At 41.6% G+C, this 22554-nt stretch overlaps 1 protein-coding gene across 3 annotated transcripts; it reads left to right on the top strand.

Annotated features, from left to right (window-relative positions):
* The first annotated feature begins 1465 nt into the window (after positions 1-1465).
* RNF14 (ring finger protein 14) lies at positions 1466-20884 on the top strand. 3 transcript variants are annotated; one of them, XM_033927530.1, is made up of 9 exons: positions 1468-1613; positions 3472-3530; positions 5033-5194; positions 5387-5538; positions 11743-12261; positions 14659-14887; positions 16309-16481; positions 17245-17375; positions 19624-20884. In XM_033927530.1, the coding sequence occupies exons 3-9, from the start codon at positions 5041-5043 to the stop codon at positions 19679-19681; spliced, it is 1416 nt and encodes a 471-aa protein (XP_033783421.1). In that variant the 5' UTR covers positions 1468-1613; positions 3472-3530; positions 5033-5040; the 3' UTR covers positions 19682-20884. The 3 variants fall into 3 exon arrangements, with proteins under 3 accessions (XP_033783422.1, XP_033783421.1, XP_033783420.1); XM_033927529.1 differs by having other exon boundaries at positions 1469-1613; positions 3472-3617; XM_033927531.1 differs by lacking the exon at positions 19624-20884 and having other exon boundaries at positions 1466-1613; positions 3472-3617; positions 17245-17379.
* Positions 20885-22554: the final 1670 nt, after the last annotated feature.

Genomic DNA, 22554 nt, shown 5'->3' with positions numbered 1-22554 from the left:
AATTTAGAGAAGCTCATAAGTTACCTGGTACAGGTCTGTAATAGCACAGCCACAAGCCAGCCAGGGCTCATTTGCTTTGGGGTTCAGATCCACCTGCCAGTAGCACACATCCTCACTGTAGCTGATGGGACTCCCTAAGCCCTTCCAGCTGAAGACATCCTCTGCTGGAAACTCCATATTGTCTGACCACTGATGAAGTCAGCAGTATGTTTGGACTGCTGCCACTGACCTCCACCCTTGAATTAAGCATGCACAGTGATGTTCCAGCAGAGAATATCCTTTGAGCACATACAAGTGGAAGAACACCTGGTGGGCAGGCCAGTTGAAAGATTGATAGTGCTCTTGAAAAGCATGATCCTTGATCACTTTACATTCTGTTTTGGGTTGATTAGCCCTGCCACTATTTTGTGGATGATGAGGCAGGATCAACTGAGTCTTGGTCCTGCCTCTTCTGGTACATCTGGGGAGAGGATACGAGACACCAGAGTTGGGGTTTTTTGGTTGTTGTTAACAGTCAGGCCAGGGGTGGGCAACTCCGGTCCTTGAGGGCTGGAATCCAGTCGGGTTTTCAGGATTTTCCCAATGAATATGCATGAGATCTATTTGCATGCAATGATTTCAATGCATATTCATTGGGGAAATCCTGAAACCCAATTGGATTCCAGCCCTCAAGGACTGGAGTTGCCCGCCCCTAGGGAAGGGAGGAGGGCCCATTAGACCAGTGGTTCCCAATCCTGTCCTGGAGGACCACCATGCCAATTGGGTTTTCAGACTAGCCCTAATGAATACGCATGAGAGAGATTTGCATATAATGGAAGTGACAGATATGCAAATCTGCTTCATGCATATTCATTAGGGTGATCTTGAAAACCCGATTGGCCTGGTGGTCCCCCAGGACAGGGTTGGGAACCACTGAATTAAACCACCAGGACAGACAGGGAAAAATGCTTGAGTACTTGACTAAATTCATGAAGAATGGTATAGAAAATTGAATGAATAAATAAATTTCCAGGTGTAGAATGTGCCTCACACAGAGAAAAAAATGCTTTATTAAATTATGGCTAAAAGTGAAAATCCTTTTCAACATAAAACATAGAAAAATCTTGCATTTAGAAATTCGTAAGAAGATGCAGCACACGTGTGGGTGACATGAAAGTTAATATAGGCTCTTCCGCTCTGCTCTCATTTCCATTGGTTCAGCTGGGACAGGTCATTTGTGATTGGCCCGGTTGTGCTGCAGCAGAACCAATGAAAAACAAATCAGGAAGTTTGCCAGCAAACCCGTTACCGCCCCAAATAGACTAATTACTAGCCCCCCCAAACCCCGCCCAACTGGCAACGCCGCGTGAGTGGCCTAGGGCGAAAATACGGCTCCGGACGCCACGGGACGGGAGTTCAGTCCTTAAGGGGTTCCAGTCCAGGTTAAAGCCGGCCCCACGACGTATTAACGTCCCCAAGCGGAAGGAAGCCTCCGCCCCCTTCTTACCTTTCCAGTCGCCCGCGCCACGCCCCCTCCGACGCGCGCGATTACTTGCCCTCCGGAAACAGGAAATGCGTCAGGGGGGGCGGGGCGCTGAGAAGGCAAGGCTGCCCTGGGCCGACCATCGAGGCAGGTGCGAAGGGAGAGTTTGGTGGCGAAACGCGCGTGATTTGGTGACTCTGGGTGTAGCGCTTGACCCACAGGGGGCGGGGGGATGGGGGTAGCACGTGTGTGTGTACGTTTGGCCTGTGAGCCGTTTGTTCTGGGCTTCCCTTTAAGCAGGGGTGTCAAAGTCGGTCCTCGAGGGCCGCAATCCAGTCGGGTTTTCAGGATTTCCCCAATGCATATGCATGAGATCTATTTGCATACACTGCTTTCATTGTATGCTAACAGATCTCATGCATATTCAGTGGGGAAATCCTGAAAACCTGACTGGATTGCGGTCCTCAAGGACCGACTTTGAAACACCTGCCTTAAATGGTTCGTTAGACCTTAAGAATCACAAGTAGGTGGACGAGAGAAAAGAGTTTGTGGTACTAAAGGCAAATTACACACTAGCTGAAAAAGAGTCACGTTAAAGAAAAGTGCCCCTAGGTGGCACCTGCCATGTTGAGAGACCCCCTGGGGCACTGCGATGGCTGATGAACTCCCCAACCCCCTACTTGTCATGTCTGTCTGTTGAGTAGATTGTAAGCGACCGGGTCTTGAATGTTTAAATGTACAGTATGCGTCCCCCCTCCGAATTTGCGGGTTTAGTACTCGCAAATTTGGTTATTCGTAGGGTTTTCCCCTCCGATCCATCCCCCATGTCCCGGACCTCCTCGGACCTTACCTGGTTGTCTAGCGGTGGCATGGGGCAGGAGCGATCTCCCTACGCTCCTGCCCCATGCAACGCTGTCATTAAAAAATGGCTGCCGTGAGTTCCCGTGGCCTCAAGAGACCACGGAAACTCGCGGCAGCCATTTTTGATGATGGCGCTGCACGAGGCAGGAGCTTAGGGAGATCGCTCCTGCCCCTTGTTCCTGCTAGACAACCAGGTAAGGTCTGGTGAGGTCCGGGACACGGGGGATGGATCGGAGGGAAAAACCCTGCGAATAACCAAATTTGCGAGTACTAAATCTGCAAATTCAGAGGGAGGCGCATACTGTACTGTAAGGGCTGGGGAGGGTCAGATTCGGCCCTAAATGTTATTTGCGGTTTTTCAATATTCACGGGCCGGCTCTGCTCCTAACCCCCATGTATACGGAGGGAGAAGTGTACTGTGTATGTCTAGCAGCATTTAGAGCTTGTGAGGGTGGAAAATGCCTTGGAATATGGACCTCAACCTAAGACTAGTTCTTTGTGAAGCAGGAAGAGCAGATATAAAAGAAGAGAGGAAAAATACCTGAGCGGTTGTGAATGAAAGTACATGGCACAGGATACCAGCTCATGTTCCAGTCGAGATTGAAAATGCCATATCAAAATGATAAATAAAAGTATTCCCCCTCCCAACCCATACACTTATAGGAACAGGACAATACCTGTGGTACCTGAATGCAACTCACCTTTAGTTACAACTGAAAAAATTTGAGCTAAATCCAAAGTTCCTTCCCTTTAATTTTAACAAAATAAATTTTTAGAGAAATGGTTTTGCAGCAAATACTAAGTATGACTAAATTCTATCATTAGGGCAGTTTTAAAGGGTTTTCTGTTCTTTGTAGTTAAGCAATAAGCTTGGTGGAAACTTAAATGAGTTCAAAAGCTGAATTCCTTTCTACATTGGAAGTGTATCATTTTCCCTCTGGGAGGCATTTACTAGATAACCTTATTGCAGTTATAAAATTATTCTCTAATACTAGGACAGCAGTATGGAGCCAGACGTTTGGTTAACCAGTAGAGAAACACATTCCTTCCATTGTTTTAAATTTAGCATAGGGCACACTATTGCTCCCATATGGCTATTTGTGAAATATATTTCTGCATTCTCTCTGTTCTCTTTCCTGTTATTACAGCTCATCTCGGGGAGGAATGACTACTGTAATTTCACAAATCATCATGTCCTACTTCAAAGGTATGAGCAGTTGATACCTGTCACGTGACTGATTCCAGGCTCTTTTTTATTGTTCCCCCAAAAGGTGACACAATTGAAACATCAAAGGTGAGAAAGTGTGGGTGTAATTTTTTAAACTAGATCTGTTGTCCCTACTCAGGGCTTATACACTTTAGTAGTTTACATTATTTATTTGAGATATGCATAAAGGCCGATAAACACATAATATCAAGCAATAGTTGGTTTTTTTTTGGTTTTTAAAAAATCTTTATTCATTTTCAGAAATTACAAGAAGTGTACAATAATCACTCAGAAATATATTAATTAATCACTTGACAATCTTATTTGTAATCTTCCAAATATATAAATATAAAAGAATCCCTTTCCTCCCACCCATATATTAATAATTGACAATTATCAATTATTGTCATTCATATTTCCACCCCCCCTTTATCTTAACCAATACTGAGGTGTTTAAGATGTCTGATCATTAGAATAAATAATCAATGGCCCCCAAATCTTTTAAAACTTATTATAATTACCTTGTTGCATAGCAAGCACCCTTTCCATTTTATAAATATGGCATACTGAATTCCACCAGAAAGTATAATTTAGTTTAGTATAATCTTTCCAATTTCCTGTAATCTGCTGAATGGCAACCCCTGTTAATATTAATAGAAGTTTATTATTATTCGCTGAAATTTGGCTTTTAAACCTCATTGATGTACCAAATAGTATAGTATCATATGAAAGGCCAACATGATTTTCTAACAGTGAATTAATTTGGGGCCAAATTAATTTCCAAAAGGCATTTATATAGGGACAGAAAAATATCAAATGATCTAATGTCACAGCTTCTAAACCACAATGCCAACATCTATTGGACCTTGAACTATCCAACTTCTGTAAACGAACTGGGGTCCATAAAGCTCTGCAACAAAAAAAACCAAGTCTGTCTCATAGATGCTGCCCTTGTAGTTTTTTTTTTTTATTGCAGTAGCTTAAAATATTCCTTGACTAGCATTCAGAAACTACATTTCTGTCATCAGGTCAAAGTAAATTTCAAAATCATCTCTGAAGGCCTCTTCAAAGTCTCACCCCCCCTTCAAGGATGTTTTTGAATTTGTAAAATATATATTTGTGATGTAAATAAAAGCAAAAAAGGAATTCTGAAGTGTAGGAGCTAAACTGGAAAATGAGGTGATGCACTGGCCGGCGAGCTGAATGCTCTGCACTGCTCTGATGCTCATAGGAACTCTGAATGTCGGAGTAACGCAGAACATTCAGCGCGCCAGCTGACACTAAAAACCTCTTCTTCACTTTTGTAAAAAAAAACAAAAAGGGAGGGGGATTAATGTGTGAGTGAAGGGTCGTATACAGGTCAGGAGTCTGAAAGAGAGGAAATTGAAAATCACCACAAGTAAAGGCTAGTGACTGACCTTGTCTTCTTGGTTATCCTCTTTACATATCTGAATTTTAAATAACCAATTCAGAAGTATTTTGGTGATATTTTTAATCAACAGAGACCTAAATGTCCACAGAAGACAGAGAAGCCCAGGAGGATGAACTACTAGCTCTGGCTAGTATTTATCCTGAAGATGAGTTCAAGAGAGCAGAAACTACCCAGGGTGGAGAGATCAGGATATGTTTGGAGCTGCCTTCAGATTTCAGAATATTTGTGAGTGGTAAGTCAATATTTATATGACAGATTTTATGGGAAGGAAAGAGATAAAATGTACAATACACTTTATTTATTTTCATTTTAAAAGGTGTACAATTATTTCATTGTGCACAACAGTCAGAAAGCTAAAATCTAGAATTTAATTTTGTGTTTTTGTTATTTTTTTAAATTCTCCTTTTCTTTCTTTCTGGCACAGGCAGTGCTGCTGCAAATCTGAAGAACAATGATTTTGAAGACTCCGTTTGCTTTCTGCCTCCGATTATGCTGAACTTTGAACTTCCACCAGATTACCCATCATTCTCTCCTCCTATGTTTACTCTTAGCTGCAAGTGGCTCTCTGTTATTCAGGTTTGGCTTCAACACTTTTGTATGGTTAAGACCAAGAGAAAAAAGCCTTTATATGTTTGCTGTTGTGAAACAATACATCTGTTGTGAATTAAAGCCATGTTATCTTTCATATAGATTGCTTTCTAGTAAAAATTGAAAGAATATGAAATAGGTTTTCAGAGTTGTATGGGAGTGTAATTTCTTGAAAGAGAGGCTCCTGAGAAAATTAGAGTCATGGGATAAGAGGCAATGTTCAGTTACAGATTAGGAATTGGTTATTAGATGGAAAATAGAGGGTAGGGTTACATGGCCATTTTTCTCAATGGAGGAGGGTAAACAGTGGAGTGCCACAAGGATCTGTACTGGGACCGGTGCTATTTAACTTATTTATAAATAATCTAGAAATTGGAACAACAAGTGAGGATTAAATTTGCAGATGACACTAGATTTGTTAAAACGCATGCAGATTGTGAAAAATTGCAGGCAGAATTGGAAAACTGAGCATCCAAATGGCAGATGAAATTTAACGTGGACAGATAACAAAGTGATGCACATTAGGAAGAAAAACCCAAATCATAATTACTAGATGCAAGGTCTACCTTGGGATCAGCGCCCAAGAAAAAGACCTGGGTGTCATTGTAGACAATGTGCTAAAACCTTCTGCCTAATGTGTGGCGGCGGCCAAAAAACAAACAAGATGTTGCCTGGCTGGCCTGGAACTTCCTCTCTGACGTTAGAATTGACATCAGAGGTGAAGTCTTGTGAGTCCTGCGCTTGTACATTCCTGGCCTGGCCTGGCTCGTGGAAGCAGGGAGAAATCGGCATGGTGGCTTAGGGGGTAGGGAAAGAATCGGGGAAGTGGAGAAATTGGACCGATGGCTTGGGGGGGCAGGGGGAGAGAGGCAGAAAGAAAAGGGGAGGGGCAGAAAGAAAAAAATATTGGATTTATAGTCAGAAGAAGGAAGTGCAAACAGAGACTCATGAAATCACCAGACAAAAAGGTAGGAAAAATGATTTTATTTTCAGTTTAGTGATCAAAATGTGTCTGTTTTGAGAATTTATATCTGCTGTCTATATTTTGCACTATGGCCCCCTTTTACTAAACCGCAATAGCGGTTTTTAGCGCAGGGAGCCTATGAGCATCGAGAGCAGCGCAGGGCATTCAGTGCATCTCCCTGCTCTAAAAACCGCTATTGCAATTTAGTAAAAAGGGAGGGGGTATATTTGCCTATTTTTGTATAGTTGTTCCTGAGGTGACATTGCATAGAATCGTCTGCCTTGACCTCTTTGAAAACCTGTGGAATATAAATGATAATTAACATTTTCTCTGCGTACAGTGTGCTTTGTGTTTTTTAAAATTTTATTGTTGGTAAATCATTTTGACTTGGTCATTTTAAAAGTAGCTCGCAAGCCCCAAAAGTGTGGGCACCCCTGCTGTAGAGCCATTTCTTGTATGACTGGATGAGCTATATTTATCTTTTTTTTTAGTTGTTTAAATTCATGCAGAAATAAATGACTAGATTGAACCTAATGACTTCATTAACGCCTTTCCCTTTTTTTAACCTCTATACCATTTGAAAGAGGGCAAATACTTCTTAAATTTAGTAAAAATATTCTGGCACAAGTGTCAAACCTTAAAAAAGGAAGTCATATTGAGCATTGGAAAATAATAATAATAATTAACTAATAAAAATAGTACACATTTAGGGCTCCTTTTACTAAGTTACGATAGTGGTTTTAGCGTGCGCTTAGCGCGCGGGGGAATTGCCACACGCGCTAGATGCTAATGCCAGCATTGAGCTGGCGTTAGTTTTCTCACTTAGCGAAGGGGTTTGCGCGCGCCAAAAATGCTAGCGCACCTTAGTAAAAGAGGGGGTTAATTTTCCCCACCACCAAATTTCCCCAACCCGCCCCACCCGGCTACTTTTTCATGCCACCCGGCTGGAAAAAATTTCTGGGGAGAACACTGCATAAGCATTGCCATACTGGGATTGACCGAAGGTCCATCAAGCCCAGTATCCTGTTTCCAACAGTGGCCAAACCAGCTCACAATTACTAGGCAGATTTTATGCTGCTTATCCTAGAAATAAGCGGTGGATTTTCCCAAGTCCATCTTAATAATGACTTATGGACTCTTAGGGCTCCTTTTACTAAGGTGTGCTAGCGTTTTTAGCTCATGCTAAACGAAAAATACTAACGCAAGCTCTATGGAGGCGTTAGCATTTAGCGCACCTGAGGAAATTGTCTAAACCATTTTTAAACCTTGCCAAGGTAACTGCTTTTACCACATTCTCTGGCAATAAATTCCAGAGTTTAATTGCACGTTGAGTGAAGAAATATATTTTCTCTGATTTCTCTTTTAAATTCGATACTTAATAGTTTCATTGCATGCACCTTGTCCTTGTATTTTTGGAAAGAATAAACAAGCGATTCACATCTAACCACTCTGTATTTTATAGACCTCTATCATATTTCTTCTTAGCCATCTCTTCTCCAAGCCTTTACAACCTTTCCTTATAGGGAAGTTGTCCGTCCCTTTTATTGTTTTCACCACCCTTCTCTGTACATTTTCTAATTCTGCTATATTTTATTTGAGATGAGGTGCAGTTGCACCATGGAACGATACAAAGACATTATAATATACTCAGTTTTTTGTTCTCTATTCTTTTCCTAATAACTATTTCCTTTCTTAGCTGCTGCCACACACTGGATGGTTTCAACGTATCATGAATGGTGACACCTAGATCCCTTTCCTAGGCAATGACTCCTAGCTATAGCATCTTGAATGTTTTCTTTTTGAGTTACTAGTTCAAGGTTCTTAAGGTTAGAGAGGGATGTTATCCTCCTTTTTTACACATAACCAGGGAGTATCCGGAGTAAAATTCCTGCCTTTTCTTTTGTGGTGGAACAGGTATAACTCCTTTGACAAGGATGTTAAAATTGGCACTGGCTCAGAGGATTACATGAGGCATTTAAGTGGCTTGCAGAGGTGAGATGGCCTCTGTCCTGACTCAGTCCTGGTGAGAAGACTAGGATTTGGGATTGACCTGAGGAGATGAGGGACTCAATGGCTCGTCTCCTCCCTATTTTGCTGTAGCCCTTGGATTGAATGAGCTTTTGCATTTCAGAGAAGCAGAAGGAGAAAGATAATGGAAAAATGTTAAGCAAAAAGAACCAGGGAGTACAAAGATAGAATGACAGAGTTCAAATCAGGAGGAATAATGGGCTATGTTTACTGATGGCTTATTAATCTGAATTAAGATGCTCAAGAGCAACGGATTAGAATTTCCAGAATAGAAATAGTTCTAAACAAATCATATGAGTGAGAAACTGCTTTTACCCCTTCTTCTCCTCTTGACGTAACTCTGGTTTTAGCAGGCTTAGAGTCTGCTCCAGATTTGTTGGTTCATGTGCTTCAAACTTGAACAGTGCTTATTGTACTCTGCACTAAAGAGCTTCCCAAACTATTGGTTTCAAAACTTGTGTTTAGGGTCATGACCTGAGCATGCATTCCATAGGGATTGTGGATTTTTGCAGCCATGCAACACAGAAAGATTGTTAAGCGTTTACAGATCTTTCTGTAGTTGCATGGCTGCAAACTAGTAAATACTTGTTGAGCCTTATTCTTAAAGAACCTTCATGGCTTTCTTTTTGTCTTAAGACCAGTCCAGTATGTTTGAGCTATACTTATCAGCCAGCAGAGGGAGACACATCAGTGAACTGTGAGCCCTGGATTGTAAAAGGCACTGTGCACTCACAACTCACCAGTATTCTCTGTCTCCAGCAGATGGTGACAAGTAGTCTGAGTAACTATAGATTGATCTGGTGAGGTATCTCCCAGGCCCAGTTGAAGAACTGGTCACCCAGATGAACTTAGAGGAATTCAGGACATACATATCTGTCTCAATCTCAAGGAGGTTTATTTATGCATTCTTATTTGGGCTTTGCAACAGAAGTATCTAAGATTAGCCATCTTAGGTCAGCATTAACAGTTTCACAGGTTCAGGCTCTACCTTTTGATTTGGCTTTAGCTGCCTGGCACATTTTTGAAGCTCATGGTGGTAATAGCAGTTGCTTTGCACAAAGAAGGGATGTTGGTCCACCTGTATCTTGACAACTAGCTCGTCAGAATGAAAATAAAGCAAGAGGGTCCTGAGACAAACAGCCTGACTGGTACAACATATGTAGTACCTGGAATGGGTACTCCACTGAGCCAAGAGCAAGTTGCAACCCTCCCAATGCATAGAGTATTTGGGGGCTATATTCAGTACCAAACTGGAGAAAGCCTTCAAGCTTAGATTTATGCTGTTATGAGGTAGAGAGTTCCCCGGCACTGAAATCATGTTCTAGTTCGGGGGTCCTTAGAGTGATACAAACTAACAAATTGGATGATAGTCACTTCAGATGCAAGTCTTTTCTGCTAGGGGATGACTGTTATCATCAGGTCACGCAAAGCTGCTGGATGGAGATCGAGGCAACTTGGTCCATCCATCATTTGGGGACTCAAGCCATCAGGAGAGCTCTGGGGACTTTCCATCCCTTATCAAGAAGAAAGCAGTTTCTGTCTTCTCTAGCCGTGCCTCAGTAGTAGTGTACGTCAACTGTCAGGCTGTCACAAAGAGTTGAGGAATGGCCAAAGAGACCACCATGCTGCTGTTTTGGGCTGATTAGCATCTTTAAGCATGGACAACAGCTGGCAGAGATGGAACAGGGCTGAGCTCGTGGAGCAGGGTAGATGGCATTGCAATAGTCTAGTTTGGAGAGGATGATGGATTGGACAAGGACGGCAAAATGTTGTTGGCGAAAATAAGATCTTTCTTTCCTCAGCATGTGGAGGCTGAAAAAGCATGATTTAGCCAAGGAGTTGAGGTGGTCATTGAGGGAGAGAGAAGAATCGATAATGATGCCAAGGATCTTGCTTGAGAACTCAAGTTCTAGCCCATCCCTTTAGAAAATCCAAGAGCTACCTTGGCTCCTATTAGGATCTGCTTCCAGAAACTACCAGAAACCCTTAACATGGTCTTCTGACAGTTACTAGAGCCAGCAGGTTTGCAACTGTAACAAATCCCTTTGAAGCTCCCTAGCTCAGGCAGGTTCAGAGAGCTCAAAATAGAACTAAAACAGTGTGCAGCTCTAATAGCTAAGGATGCAGAAAAACTGCACTAATACTGAACTGAATAGCTTACAAGCAGTCATGGGAAATATATGCACACATAAATAGAAACATAGAAAGTGACGGCAGAAAAAGGCCGAGGCCCATCGAGTCTGCCCACACCATTGACCCACCCCCCTATTTAATTGCTCTCTGATGACCTTTCCCTCGTAGAGATCCGACATGAGCATCCCATCTGTTCTTAAAATCTGGCACGCTGCTGGCCTCGATCACCTGCACTGGGAGCTTATTCCAGCTGTCAACCACTCTTTCGGTGAAAAAGTATTTCCTGGTGTCGCCATGAAACTCCCCGCCCTTTATTTTCAGCGGGTGTCCTTCAGCGGGTGGATTAGGTGCAACACTTATAGCATGGGTCCACGATTGGCTGAGTGGTAGACTTCAGAGGGTGGTGGTTAATGGTACCATCTCTAAAACGTCGGAGGTGACCAGTGGGGTGCCGCAGGGCTCGGTCTTGGGTCCGATCCTTTTCAACATATTCGTAAGAGACATGACTCAAGGGCTTCAAGGTAAAATAGCATTATTCGCCCATGATGCCAAACTATGTAAATATAGTGCATACTTTTCCATACTGTTACATCTGCTGGTGAGGAATTCCAGTGATGGACTTGATGGCTTCCAGTCGCACTTCACTCTCTTTTATAGTCAAAGGAAAGGACTGAGATAGGTGTCTGTTGATGCATTTCATCAGGCATAGGTGCAAGCAGACTTACTGTATGTTTTAACCCCATGGCTGCTTTAAGGTTGTCTGTTGCCGAAGATAGCATCTCATCCTGAAACAGTAATCTTAGTTGCACTGGAGTGACCAAGGTGTCCTTGCTATGTAGATCTGGAATCGGATCATGACAGCTCTTCAGTCTATTTCTCCATTTGCTGGCTAACAGATACAATTCATACATTCTGGACTGGTCTGGTTGGACTCAAGGAAAGAAAATTAGCAGGTAAGACTTTTTTTTTTTTTTTTTTTTACTATTGATTGACCTAGATTTGAATATTCCAGACTGTTGAGTTATTTTTTCCATTTTCTCTTCTAAACTGTTACTTTTTAATTTCAGCTTACGGCTCTCTGCAAGCAGCTGGACAATTTGTGGGACGAAAATCAAGGCTGTGTAGTTTTGTTTGCCTGGATACAGTTTCTTAAAGAAGAAACACTAGAATATCTGCACATTGTATCCCCATTTGAGCTAAAAATATATGGTCAAGGAAAGCAAAACTGTAAATCTCTGATCCCGAGGAAAGAGGATGTGGACTCATGTGGGGAATCTGATGCTGCTGAAGGAGAAGCCCTGGATGAAAGAGCTATACAGGACGTGGAGTCTTTGTCAAGCCTGATTAGACAGATCCTGGATTTTGACCAGGCTCAGCAGGAAAAGCGCTTCAACAGTAAGCTGTACCTGTGCAATATTTGCTTCTCAGAGAAGCTGGGCAGGGAATGCATGCACTTCAAGGAGTGCCAACATGTGTACTGCAGTGCCTGCCTGAAAGACTACTTTGAAATTCAGATCAAGGAAGGTCAGGTTCATTGCCTCAACTGTCCAGAACCAAAGTGCACTTCTGTGGCTACACCTGCCCAGGTACGGTAAACAATCAAAGCACATTAATCACTAGGGCAAATGTACTTGAACACTTAGTGCCTGTGCATTTACAATACAAGTTTTATTTAAATACCGCCAATACCTCTTCGAAGTTCACAGCGGTTCACGAACAATAAAGCAATCAAATATTAGGTGCTTAGAAAAATATCCCTAACTCTCCCTTAGGCTCACAATCTGACTAAAGCACCTGTATGAACAATTTTTTTACATTCCAAAAGTATAAAAAAGAAAAAAACAAAGCAAAAAAACAAAATTAAATCAAAATAAAACAGAGTAGTTAGTTAGATCAGTTTGTAGCAATCAACCTTTCCAGATAAATTAACAAATTAAAATAAAAAAAATATATTGATAGTTGTTATTTATTGGTATATGGGTGGGAGGGGTGGGTTTCTTATATAATTATTTATTTGGAATAATACAAATAAGAAGGTATTTCTGAATGAATGTTGTTCACTTGTTGTAATTTTTGAAAATAAATAAAGATTTAAAAAAAATAAAAATAAAAAAAAAAGAAATAAGAAAATAAAAACACGAAAATAATCACTGAGCATCAAAATGATCCGCAGAAACAGTGTTTTGTAAGACTAAAATACAACTGCTTGTTCCTCCCTCCATAGGAGCAGTTAGAAAAAATTTGCCAGCATCTACCGGAGACCTGCTAAGTCCCCTTTTCTATTTAGAAAAGGAAATTGACTTCTCATTTCTTTTTTGGACTTTCAGACATCAGCGTGTGTCCTTCAGTCCAGAGTCTGAATGTGGTACCCTGTAGATGCATCAAAATATGCTTTACAGCCTTTGCAGATGTTTGTCATAACTTCTAAAATATCTGTGCATTAATATGTGTAAATCGCTTTGGTTGAGCAAGATTTGCCTATAACGTAAGTAGTAGGCATGCAAATTTCTCTCATGCATATTCATTAGGGATATCTTGAAAACCTGACGGACAGGTTTAAGAACCACTGGGGTAACCTATAGCCGGTTAAGTTCACCAGCTATGCACTAGCTGGCTTCTGAAATACAACACTGGTGGCCAGATACAGCCTGGCATTGAATGCCAATTCCCAGCGGCTGAATATTGGGCTTTTAGAATCCCAACGCACGGTTCAGATTATAGGACACACTAGAAAGACAAAATTAAATATTGATTTAATGTACTATACCGTCCTCACAGGGCAGCTCAGAACAGTTTATATCAATTTATTCAGGTACTCAAGCATTTTTCTCTGTCTGTTCCAGTGGGTTCACAATCTATCTAATGTACCTGGAACAATGGGGAAATTAAGTGACTTGCCCAGGGTCACAAAGAGCAGCGTGGTTTTGAACCCACAACCTCAGGGTGCTGAGGCTGTAGCTTTAAACCATTGTGCCCCCGGGGTACAAATTCAATGTATGTCAAATGCCAAAAGCGGGAAATAAAAGCTACTTTAAGTTGAGGAAGGAAGCAAACTTCAAAATGAACCTAAATCAGAGTCCTCTGGTCCTGTGTGTTTTAAGCATAGCTGGGCCAACTTCCATTTTTGTGTCTGTAACTACTTTTAAGAACTAGGTACCCAACTGTTTGTGAAGCAGCATTCAACTGAACCTCTTTTCCAAATGTAATACCTGTTCTATGCCAGTAGCTGAGGAGCAGGAGCCCACATGCAAGAAGCTGAGTACCAACATAAGAACGATTGTTCAGAGCAATAAAAAGTCACTTTAGTTTTCAGAGCACAGATGCAGCTTCAGCCTCTTGTCATCTCATCAACTTCAGAATATCCATTGTAGATGAAGTTTACCTGCCACTAGTGATCAATACAAACTGTAGTATTTTTTGACCTTTGTATCTTGTTCTGTTTTCAATAATCATATTTATAAGCTGATTTTGGTTCTTGTATATAAAACCACACATCAAATTTTACCAAAAGTAGTAGCCCTTTTGCTGACGTTATAAGGACCTTCTCGTACCTTAAGATGTCAATCACAGCAATTATTAGTCGTTCCGTCGATATGATTGATAACAAAGGCAATGAGTCGTCCCGTATCTTTAGTGTGGTAGGCCCGCAATTATGGAATGCTCTTCCAGACGCTGTTCGACGGATCTCGTCCTTCATATCTTTTCGTAAGAATTTGAAGGCCTACTTTTTTCAAAAGGGCCTACTTAGGTTTAAAGATGTAGAATTGTTTTACTGTTTCTTATTCTGTATGATGAAGAATAGATTTTATTAGGAAATGTGTTTGTTGTTCTGTTTATGTAACTTTTATGAATGTTTCTATGTACCCCCCATAGTTCTTTGGATATGTGGGATATAAATGTTTTAAATAAAAGGTCTGTCGGTAGGCTGACATTTCCTTGCATGGTTAGGATCATAGTGCTGCGTTCTGCTTCTCTTCCTCCAGGTGAAGGAGCTTGTTGGCGAACAGCTGTTTTCCCGCTATGACCGCCTCCTCCTGCAGTCCAGCTTAGACTTGATGGCAGATGTAGTTTATTGTCCCCGACCCAGCTGTGAGACACCAGTTATGCAGGAACCAGGCTGCAGCATGGGAATGTGCTCCAGGTGTCACTATGCCTTTTGCACACTCTGTAAAATGACCTATCATGGAGTATCGCCATGCAAAATAACTGCAGGCAAGTTTCATTGTCCTAGAAGTGTATTGAAACGAAAGCAAGGCATTGTAGTCTAAATGTAATTCAGTAAAAACATTGTATTCTAGCTGTCATACTGAAATAAAAACTCCTGACTTCAGTTTTAATTGGCTTATCTCATGGTTTTATGTTAAACCTGTTTTTATTGATAGACAAAGACATACATAGCAAATGCAGGAGAACAAATTACAACCATTACTGTCAACAGAACAGCATAGCACATACATCCTGTCTACTATGTACCAAACATCAACCCCGAATCCCCCGCCCCCACCCCTTTATAGAATATCGTTCAACAGTTTTTATTCATGACCTCACAAAAAATGCAAGAAACAAAATATAACAATATCCCATGTCATCCATTTGTACATTATCCTGCATGAACTCCCTGCCTCCACCCACAGTATCTCATGGTTTTATAGGGTAATGATCACTGTTCCCTCTAAGCCAGGGGTCTCAAAGTCCCTCCTCAAGGGCCGCAATCCAGTCGGGTTTTCAGGATTTCCCCAGTGAATATGCATGAGATCTATTTGCATGCATTGCTTTCATTGCATGCTAATAGATCTCATGCATATTCATTGGGGAAATCCTGAAAACCCGACTGGATTACGGCCCTCGAGGAGGGACTTTGACACCCCTGCTGTAAGCTGAGCGGGAGTCCTCCACCTATAGTCCTACCAGTGGGTGGTGCTGTTTCATTATCACATTTTCAATAATAAGGGACAGGCAAGCTCTGGGGGGGAACCTGCCTGTCTTTATCAATTGAAAACATAATGTTGAACCAGTACCCTCCACTGGTAGCAATGCAGTTGGAGGACTTCCATTTAGCGAGGGAGCAGTGGTGGTGATATCCTTGTACCAGTTTGTACATTCATGGAACGGGTTGGGGAGCCATTTATGAAAATAAATGGGAAGGGAGCAAATGTAAAGCTTATTGGCCCTTTTTAGAACAGGATGTCCATGTTGTAGGCAATTTTTTTTTAATTGGACTAACATGTTAAATTTAAGACCTAGCTTTTAAGAGCTCTCAGGTCTCGGTTTAAGTGGTAGTCAGCTAGGCCTTGGGTTCTGCATTATATTATAAATCAGTAAAGGGAAAGGACAAGGGAGGGTGGGGCATTGCAGAGATGATTTGACTTAAGGTTTTACTATTATAAGGACCTGTGTCAGATAGTAGACAATATCCTGGTTTGCGTTTCAATTCAAGCAATTGCTCTTAATTTCAAATATTTTATGTACTTGAGTACTCCTAAAACTTCCTTTTAAGTACACTGATTGATCTTTTGTCTGTGGTCCCTGACTCCCTCTCAAAGCTGAATATTTTGTAGATAATAAGGGAACTTCCAGTGTGCACTGGCTGTGGTCAGAACAACATACGGAGCTAATCCTCAATTTCTTTCCAGACAAACTTGTTGCTTTGCGGGATGAATACCTAGAAGCAGATGAAGTCAACAAACGGTTTTTGGAGAAACGTTACGGCAAAAAAATGATCCAAAAAGTGCTGGAGGAGATGGAAAGCAAAGATTGGATTGCCAAGAACTCCAAACTCTGCCCTCGCTGTGCTACTCCCATCCAGGTAAAACTAATAATAGGGAAAAAATGACTTGAGTCATTTTAAAAGTTACTTAAAGAGTTTTCTTTTTAAAGATGCTTTTAATCTTTAAATTATGTTTAAACTTTATATTAGTTTTCTTCTTTGATTGCACTTTTCCCTCCCTATTGTTTTCTCCATACATGGTTCTCCTCTGTACTTTAAAACACTGAATTATAGTTCTGTTCCCTCTTACCTTGTGTATTAGTCAGTCTGTAAGTCTAACCCATTATTTTAAATTGTATGTCTAAATATATGTTTATATTTTTATCAATTTTGTACCTCGCTTAGTAAAACTAAATAAGCGATTCATCAAACTAAAATAAAACTTGAAACTTACTTCTCTAGTCTATTCATTCGTTTGTTAGGATTTATTTCCCACCTTCACCCAATGCAGCATGATATGTACAGTTCTAAAGTTTTGTCTGTCTCCACCTGCTGGTCATATGAGATATATACCGCTTGTAAGATTAACCTATGCTGATCTGGTGGAGAGTTGCTAAAGAATCAGGGTTAAAATACATAAGTCATACAGAACTAAGACGAGACGACCACTGACAGGAACAGAAGGGTAGAACTAAAAATGTAATAGAAAAGGAACCATATAAGGTAAAAACAGAAGGAGGGGTGAGATATTGGCCTGAAAAGGCTGAGTTGTCACTGTGGAGGAGTTGATTAAATCTGGGGAGGAGCCATATATTTGGCACTAAGTCGCTTTCTCTCTTGGTTATGTGTTTGCTTTTTGTAGAAAACAGATGGCTGTAACAAGATGACCTGCACTGGCTGTATGCAATACTTCTGCTGGATTTGTCTGAGCTGTTTGTCTAAAGGAAATCCATACTACCACTACAGTGACCCTTCTTCCATATGCTTTAACCAGTGAGTATGCTCAGTCCTAGCGCAGATATATTATTTGCGAAATGGTATATACAGTCTTCATCTAGGGTGGGAAACAATATAACAGTAGTCTCTATCTCCTTCTACTACCTCCGCCAACTGAGAAGGATCAAACCCTACATCTCCACACCTGACCTAGCCCAATTCCTCTATGCATATGTCCTCTCCAGAATGGATTACTGCAACTCCCTATTTAATGGAATAACCAAAAAAGATCTCAAGCGCCTCCAACGGGTCCAAAATGCAGCTATCCGCCTCCTACACAGCCTCAACTACCATGATCCCATCTCCCCAGCACTCCCGCGCTGAACACTGGCTCCCAATTAACCAATGCTGTGCATTCAAGGCCCTGGCAATAGCACACAAAATAATTTATGCCATCACCCCTTCCTACATAAAATCCAAGCTACCCATCTACATCCCCACCCGCACCCTCCGCTCAGAAACGGAGATACACCTATGCATTCCCCCCGGAAGGTCCCTCCTCTCAGAAACAGCCACTTCATTCCCCAACTCTGGAACCAACTCCCCCCTCAACTCAGACTACAGAACTCACTAATGACATTCTGGAAAATGGTAAAGACCCTCCTCTTCAACTAAAGGTCACCCTCAGTCTACACCCAACCCTTCTTTCTCCATTCTAATCTTCTGCCTAAATTTCTGTATAGTCCACTCTCAGCCTATACTCAAATAACTTGTATCTAAACTAAACTACTTATATTTAAACTACTGTTCTTAATTTGCTGTATAGTCCCTATATCTAAACTGCTGCATAGTCTTGTATGTCCAAGTATTTAAATCTACTGTATAATCTTGTATGTCCAATTCACTCCATTGTGAATGTTTACTTGTAAACCGTTCTGAGCTACTGGGAGGACGGGATAAAAATCTAAATAAATAAATAAATAAAACCAAATCTGATGCAAATTTAAATATTTAAGAAAACAAACAAATAGCAAATACACAGAATCATAACTTGTAGTGTAAATACTTTTGATAATAATGTTATCCTGCCCCCCTCCCCCTGCCCAGGTATGCGTAAGCCTCTTGAAGGGGCAGGTGTAAATGCTGAGATCTGGTCCCCCAGTGAGAATTCCCCCACTTCTACCTGGCCGAGACATCTGATCTGAGACCTCACCCCACTTGACTCCTCCCACCCCCAAACCCATTTCTGGTGTCTAGTATGAGCAGTAGTAATCTCCAGAAACTCTTGCTTGCCCCATTCCCAGGTCCAAATTGTTACCAGTTACTCGAGACACCAAGGTTCACTGATAAGACTTGTGATGGGTTTGTTGAGGAGTAAGGGTCCGTTAAGTCCAGTAGTTAATCGGGTTGGTGTTCTTCATCCTAGGGCGGGGATTAGTCTGGGAGGTGGTGGTTGGGGAAGTGTGGTGTCAGATGCCTTTAGGAGGGATGATCAGGGGTGAGGAATAGTGGTTTGAGATAGGCATTCACATTAAAAAAACAGGAATTAAAAAAAAAAATTGCTCCTCTGCCCATGAGGGCTCAGGATAACACATTGTTCACATATAGCTTTTTAACATCATTTCCCCCTCTGAAGGTGGAGAGCCTTCCGTGTGCATTCTTGTGCCTATTTTACAAAAGACTGTGTTTGTTAGAACCTCTTTTAAAACACTATGGGAAATTTTCCAGTTCAATACCAATACACTTCTCCCTCCGAATCCGCGGTTTCAGCATCCGTGGATTCGGTTATTCACAATTTTTTTTTTTTTGGGAGGGGGCGATTTTAATTTTTTCACCTATTTTTAAGTCTTACCTGGTGGTCTAGCGGGTTTTCGAGGCAGAAGTGATCTTTCTACGCTCCTGCCCCGTGCAGATCACTCATAGGAAATGGCTGCCGTGAGCTCCTGTAGTCTCGAGACTACGGGAGCTCAAGGCAGCCATTTCCTGAGTGATCTGCACGGGGCAGGAGTGTAAGAAGATCGCTCCTTCCCTGAAAGCCTGCTAGACCACCAGGTAAGGTCCAGGATGCCAGGGGGGGGTGGGGGGGGGTCAGAGCCAGCCAAGAAGTTATTTGTGGTTTTTCACACTTTGTGGTCCGGCTCTGCACCTAACCCCCCTGGATACAGAGGGAGAAGTGTAACAGTGCATGTGGTCTGTGTGGAAGATTTTCCCACAGTTGTTTTTACAAGGTGCGATGTTTTTATAACAAAGATGTTTATGATGAAGTCACAGATAAGGAGCATTTGCTTTATTTGTTGTCTTTTAGGTTGTTCCAAGTAATAAATGATGACGATGACGACGACGAACTGGAGAATGAAGACTAGCATCAGCATTTGACATACTGTAGAAAACATGCATGATGGGGGGGGGTCTTCAATTAGGGGGTTTGTGCCCTCTGCAGCATGCAGATACCACAGCAGCTTCTGTGGTTGTACACACTTTTGCATCTCCTTAAATGAAAAGAGGGATTTCTGAAACTGTGCAGTCTCCTGATTTTAGGCTTAGTAGTCAAAACATAAACTAAAAGAAAAACCAGGCATAAAGTTGTATGTGATATAGGGTTACCATGTTTTGAAACATTTGCATACATAAGGTTTGAGCTAATGTATTTAATGGAGCATCCAGTACTCATCTAATTTTAGCCACTTCTTGGCTTGCTGATTCTTTCCACTTTTGATTTGCAGCATTGGCCATCATGGACTATATTATGGCACTTCAACTTCGTTTTTTATTTACTATCTTAGCCTGTGAATGGCCTGAGTTTATCTGCAGAATCATGGCTAATTCTGTTTGATCTAGAAGTGCTGATATGTAATTTGACTCCTGGGTAAGTGCAGGAATGCCATTCTGGGCCTCAGGATTGACTGACTGGTTGAAGGAATCGGTGTCCATCTTCCTCCGTGTTCTGCTGCATCTCTTGTGTTGAATGTGTGTCCTTGCTGTTGCAGACATGTCTGCCTCTATAAAAAAAAACCTATACTTTACAGGATTCAGCATGTCTGTGTGGCTTGTGCAATCCTCACTTATAAAATAGTTTAACAAGCTGCCGTTGAGATCTTTCAGGCACAGCAAGGTGTTGCTTCTCATGGTTCCAAAGGCAAGGGTCAGCTTTTGTTACTTTCAGATGGTCTGAAGTTAAAGAGCAGGAAAGATAAATCCCTCTTTTGAAAAGTAGGGTGACGATCAAACTCTTATAACTTTTGCCAATTTATAGAAATTTGTTCTTCTAAACAGTGCATTTTTGGTGAAACAATCTGTACTACTATTTTAAAGGCATTTGACAGAAGTGTGTGAAGAGAAGGTGGGCCATCTTAAGAATAAGTGATACATTTAAGAAAGGACAACTGCATTTGTCGCTAGTTTTGCAGGTGATAATAAAGTTATTGAACTGGGCAGACTTATCAAGTGCGGAACTGTAGAAAGTATTTTCACACCTGCCCATTTGCTTTTTTTTGTATCATGCACTGAGATATCTGTTTAAAAGTTGAAAGAAGCGAAATAATAAATATTTTGTTCAGAAAAAGCTATTTGAATAGAATGAGGAATTATTTGAAGAGCCTTCCGTTAAGTATTGTGAAAAGATTTATCATTAATCTAAATGTGGTGGGGTAGCTTAATAGTTAAAACAGACTGCTAAGAACTCCGTTTCTCAGTGCTTTTCTCTGTACCCTTCTCCTCCACTTCCAATTCCAGTCTTCGTTCCTTTCATCTTGATGCCCTTTATGCCTGGAATGAACTACCTGAGTCCATCTGCGTTACCCCTTCCCTTGTTCAAACCACCTTTTTGAGACAGACTTCAACTCATAACCCTTCTCCTCTCTGCTCACCACCCTAGCCAGCAGTTTGACCATCCCCTCGTAACTGTAACCCCTAACCAGGCATCCTGTTTGTCTCTCTTTATTGTATAGATCAGGGGTGTCCAACCTTTTGGCTTCCCTGGGCCACATTGGAAGAAAATAATTGTTTATTGCCGCACTAACACTAGCTGATGAGCAAAAAAAGATCAAGCAGGTCCCAAATTTGCAATCACTAATATATAAGATGAACATATCCAATAATAAACCTTCATTAAAGGGTCTGCAGGTGAGGGGTAGATTTTTTTTCAGTGAGATTTAAGATTTTTTTTTTCAAATCTGTAAATAACAGCAACCTATGAGATATTCAGTAATGCTAGAGCAGTGGTCTCAAACTCGCGGCCTGCCAAGTATTATTTTGCGGTCCGCGGTCTGTACTAGTGCTGCCTGCTCTTTGCAGTGTCCTCTGGCTTCCCCCCTGGCCTCCAGCTCTTATCTTCAGATAATTACTGCAGCATGCAGAGAGGATTGTCAGTGCTGTAGCGATCCTTGCAGGCTGCCGTCATCCTCAGCATCACGTTCCCTCTGCCGCGATCCTGTCCCTGACGTCAGAGGAGGGGCAGGACCGCAGCAGAGGGAATGTGCTGCAGAGGCCGATGGCAGCCTGCAAGGAATGTTACAGCACCAGGGATCCTCTCTGCAGGCATGATAATTAGCTGAAACTAAGACCGGGAGGCCAGGGAAGAAGCCGGAGGACGCTGCAAAGAAGGGGGGGCATGCATGCCTTTGGGGGGGGGGAAGATTTATAAACTATAAAGAGTTTTACCTCATGCAAAATTGTCATTTCTATAATAAGACATTAACTTTTTTTTCTGCGGCCCTCCAAGTACTACAAATCCAAAATGTGGCCATGCAAAGGGTTTAGTTTGAGACCACTGTGCTAGAGCCATCATCATGTTGACCCTCAGCATTTTAATGAATATCTCAATGAAAAAAAATCTATCTCCTCACAATCAGCTGTAGATTTTTTTTTTAATTATAGCATGGCTCAAACTCAAAATCTGAATGTTGAAATACTTGGGTAACTTTTTACAGTTATTCCTACTGCATTCAGACTTGGAGAGTGGGTAAATTTTGTTCTTCATATAACTTCAGGCCCCACTTTGAACCAATACATTTAGGAGGAACAGTAACTTGTTTGTCAAAAATGTTATCTGTTGTTTTGGCCAACATTTTAAAATAAAATCCTATAGTACCTGGGTCAATGGAGGGTTAAGTGACTTGTCTGGAGTTGCAAGGAGCGGTACCACTCCTCTATACACTATGGCCTAGATTCACTAACCTGGCTGAGTCAGTCTGCTCCACAACGGGCCTGTATTCAAATTGGGGCAATCGGAGGAACG

Source organism: Geotrypetes seraphini, chromosome 18, assembly GCF_902459505.1.
Source record: "Geotrypetes seraphini chromosome 18, aGeoSer1.1, whole genome shotgun sequence".
NCBI classification, from domain to species: Eukaryota; Metazoa; Chordata; class Amphibia; order Gymnophiona; family Dermophiidae; genus Geotrypetes; species Geotrypetes seraphini.
Note: the sequence above shows the minus strand (reverse complement) of the source record. Positions and strands in the feature narration are given on the sequence as shown.

Excerpts from the sequence above, each read along its gene's own strand:
- RNF14 (XM_033927530.1), top strand. The coding sequence starts at position 5,041 with ATGTCCACAGAAGACAGAGAAGCCCAGGAGGATGAACTACTAGCTCTG. Across the intron at positions 14,888-16,308 it reads GCCATGCAAAATAACTGCAG|ACAAACTTGTTGCTTTGCGG; the intron begins GCAAGTTTCATT and ends ATTTCTTTCCAG. Across the intron at positions 17,376-19,623 it reads TCTTCCATATGCTTTAACCA|GTTGTTCCAAGTAATAAATG; the intron begins GTGAGTATGCTC and ends GTTGTCTTTTAG.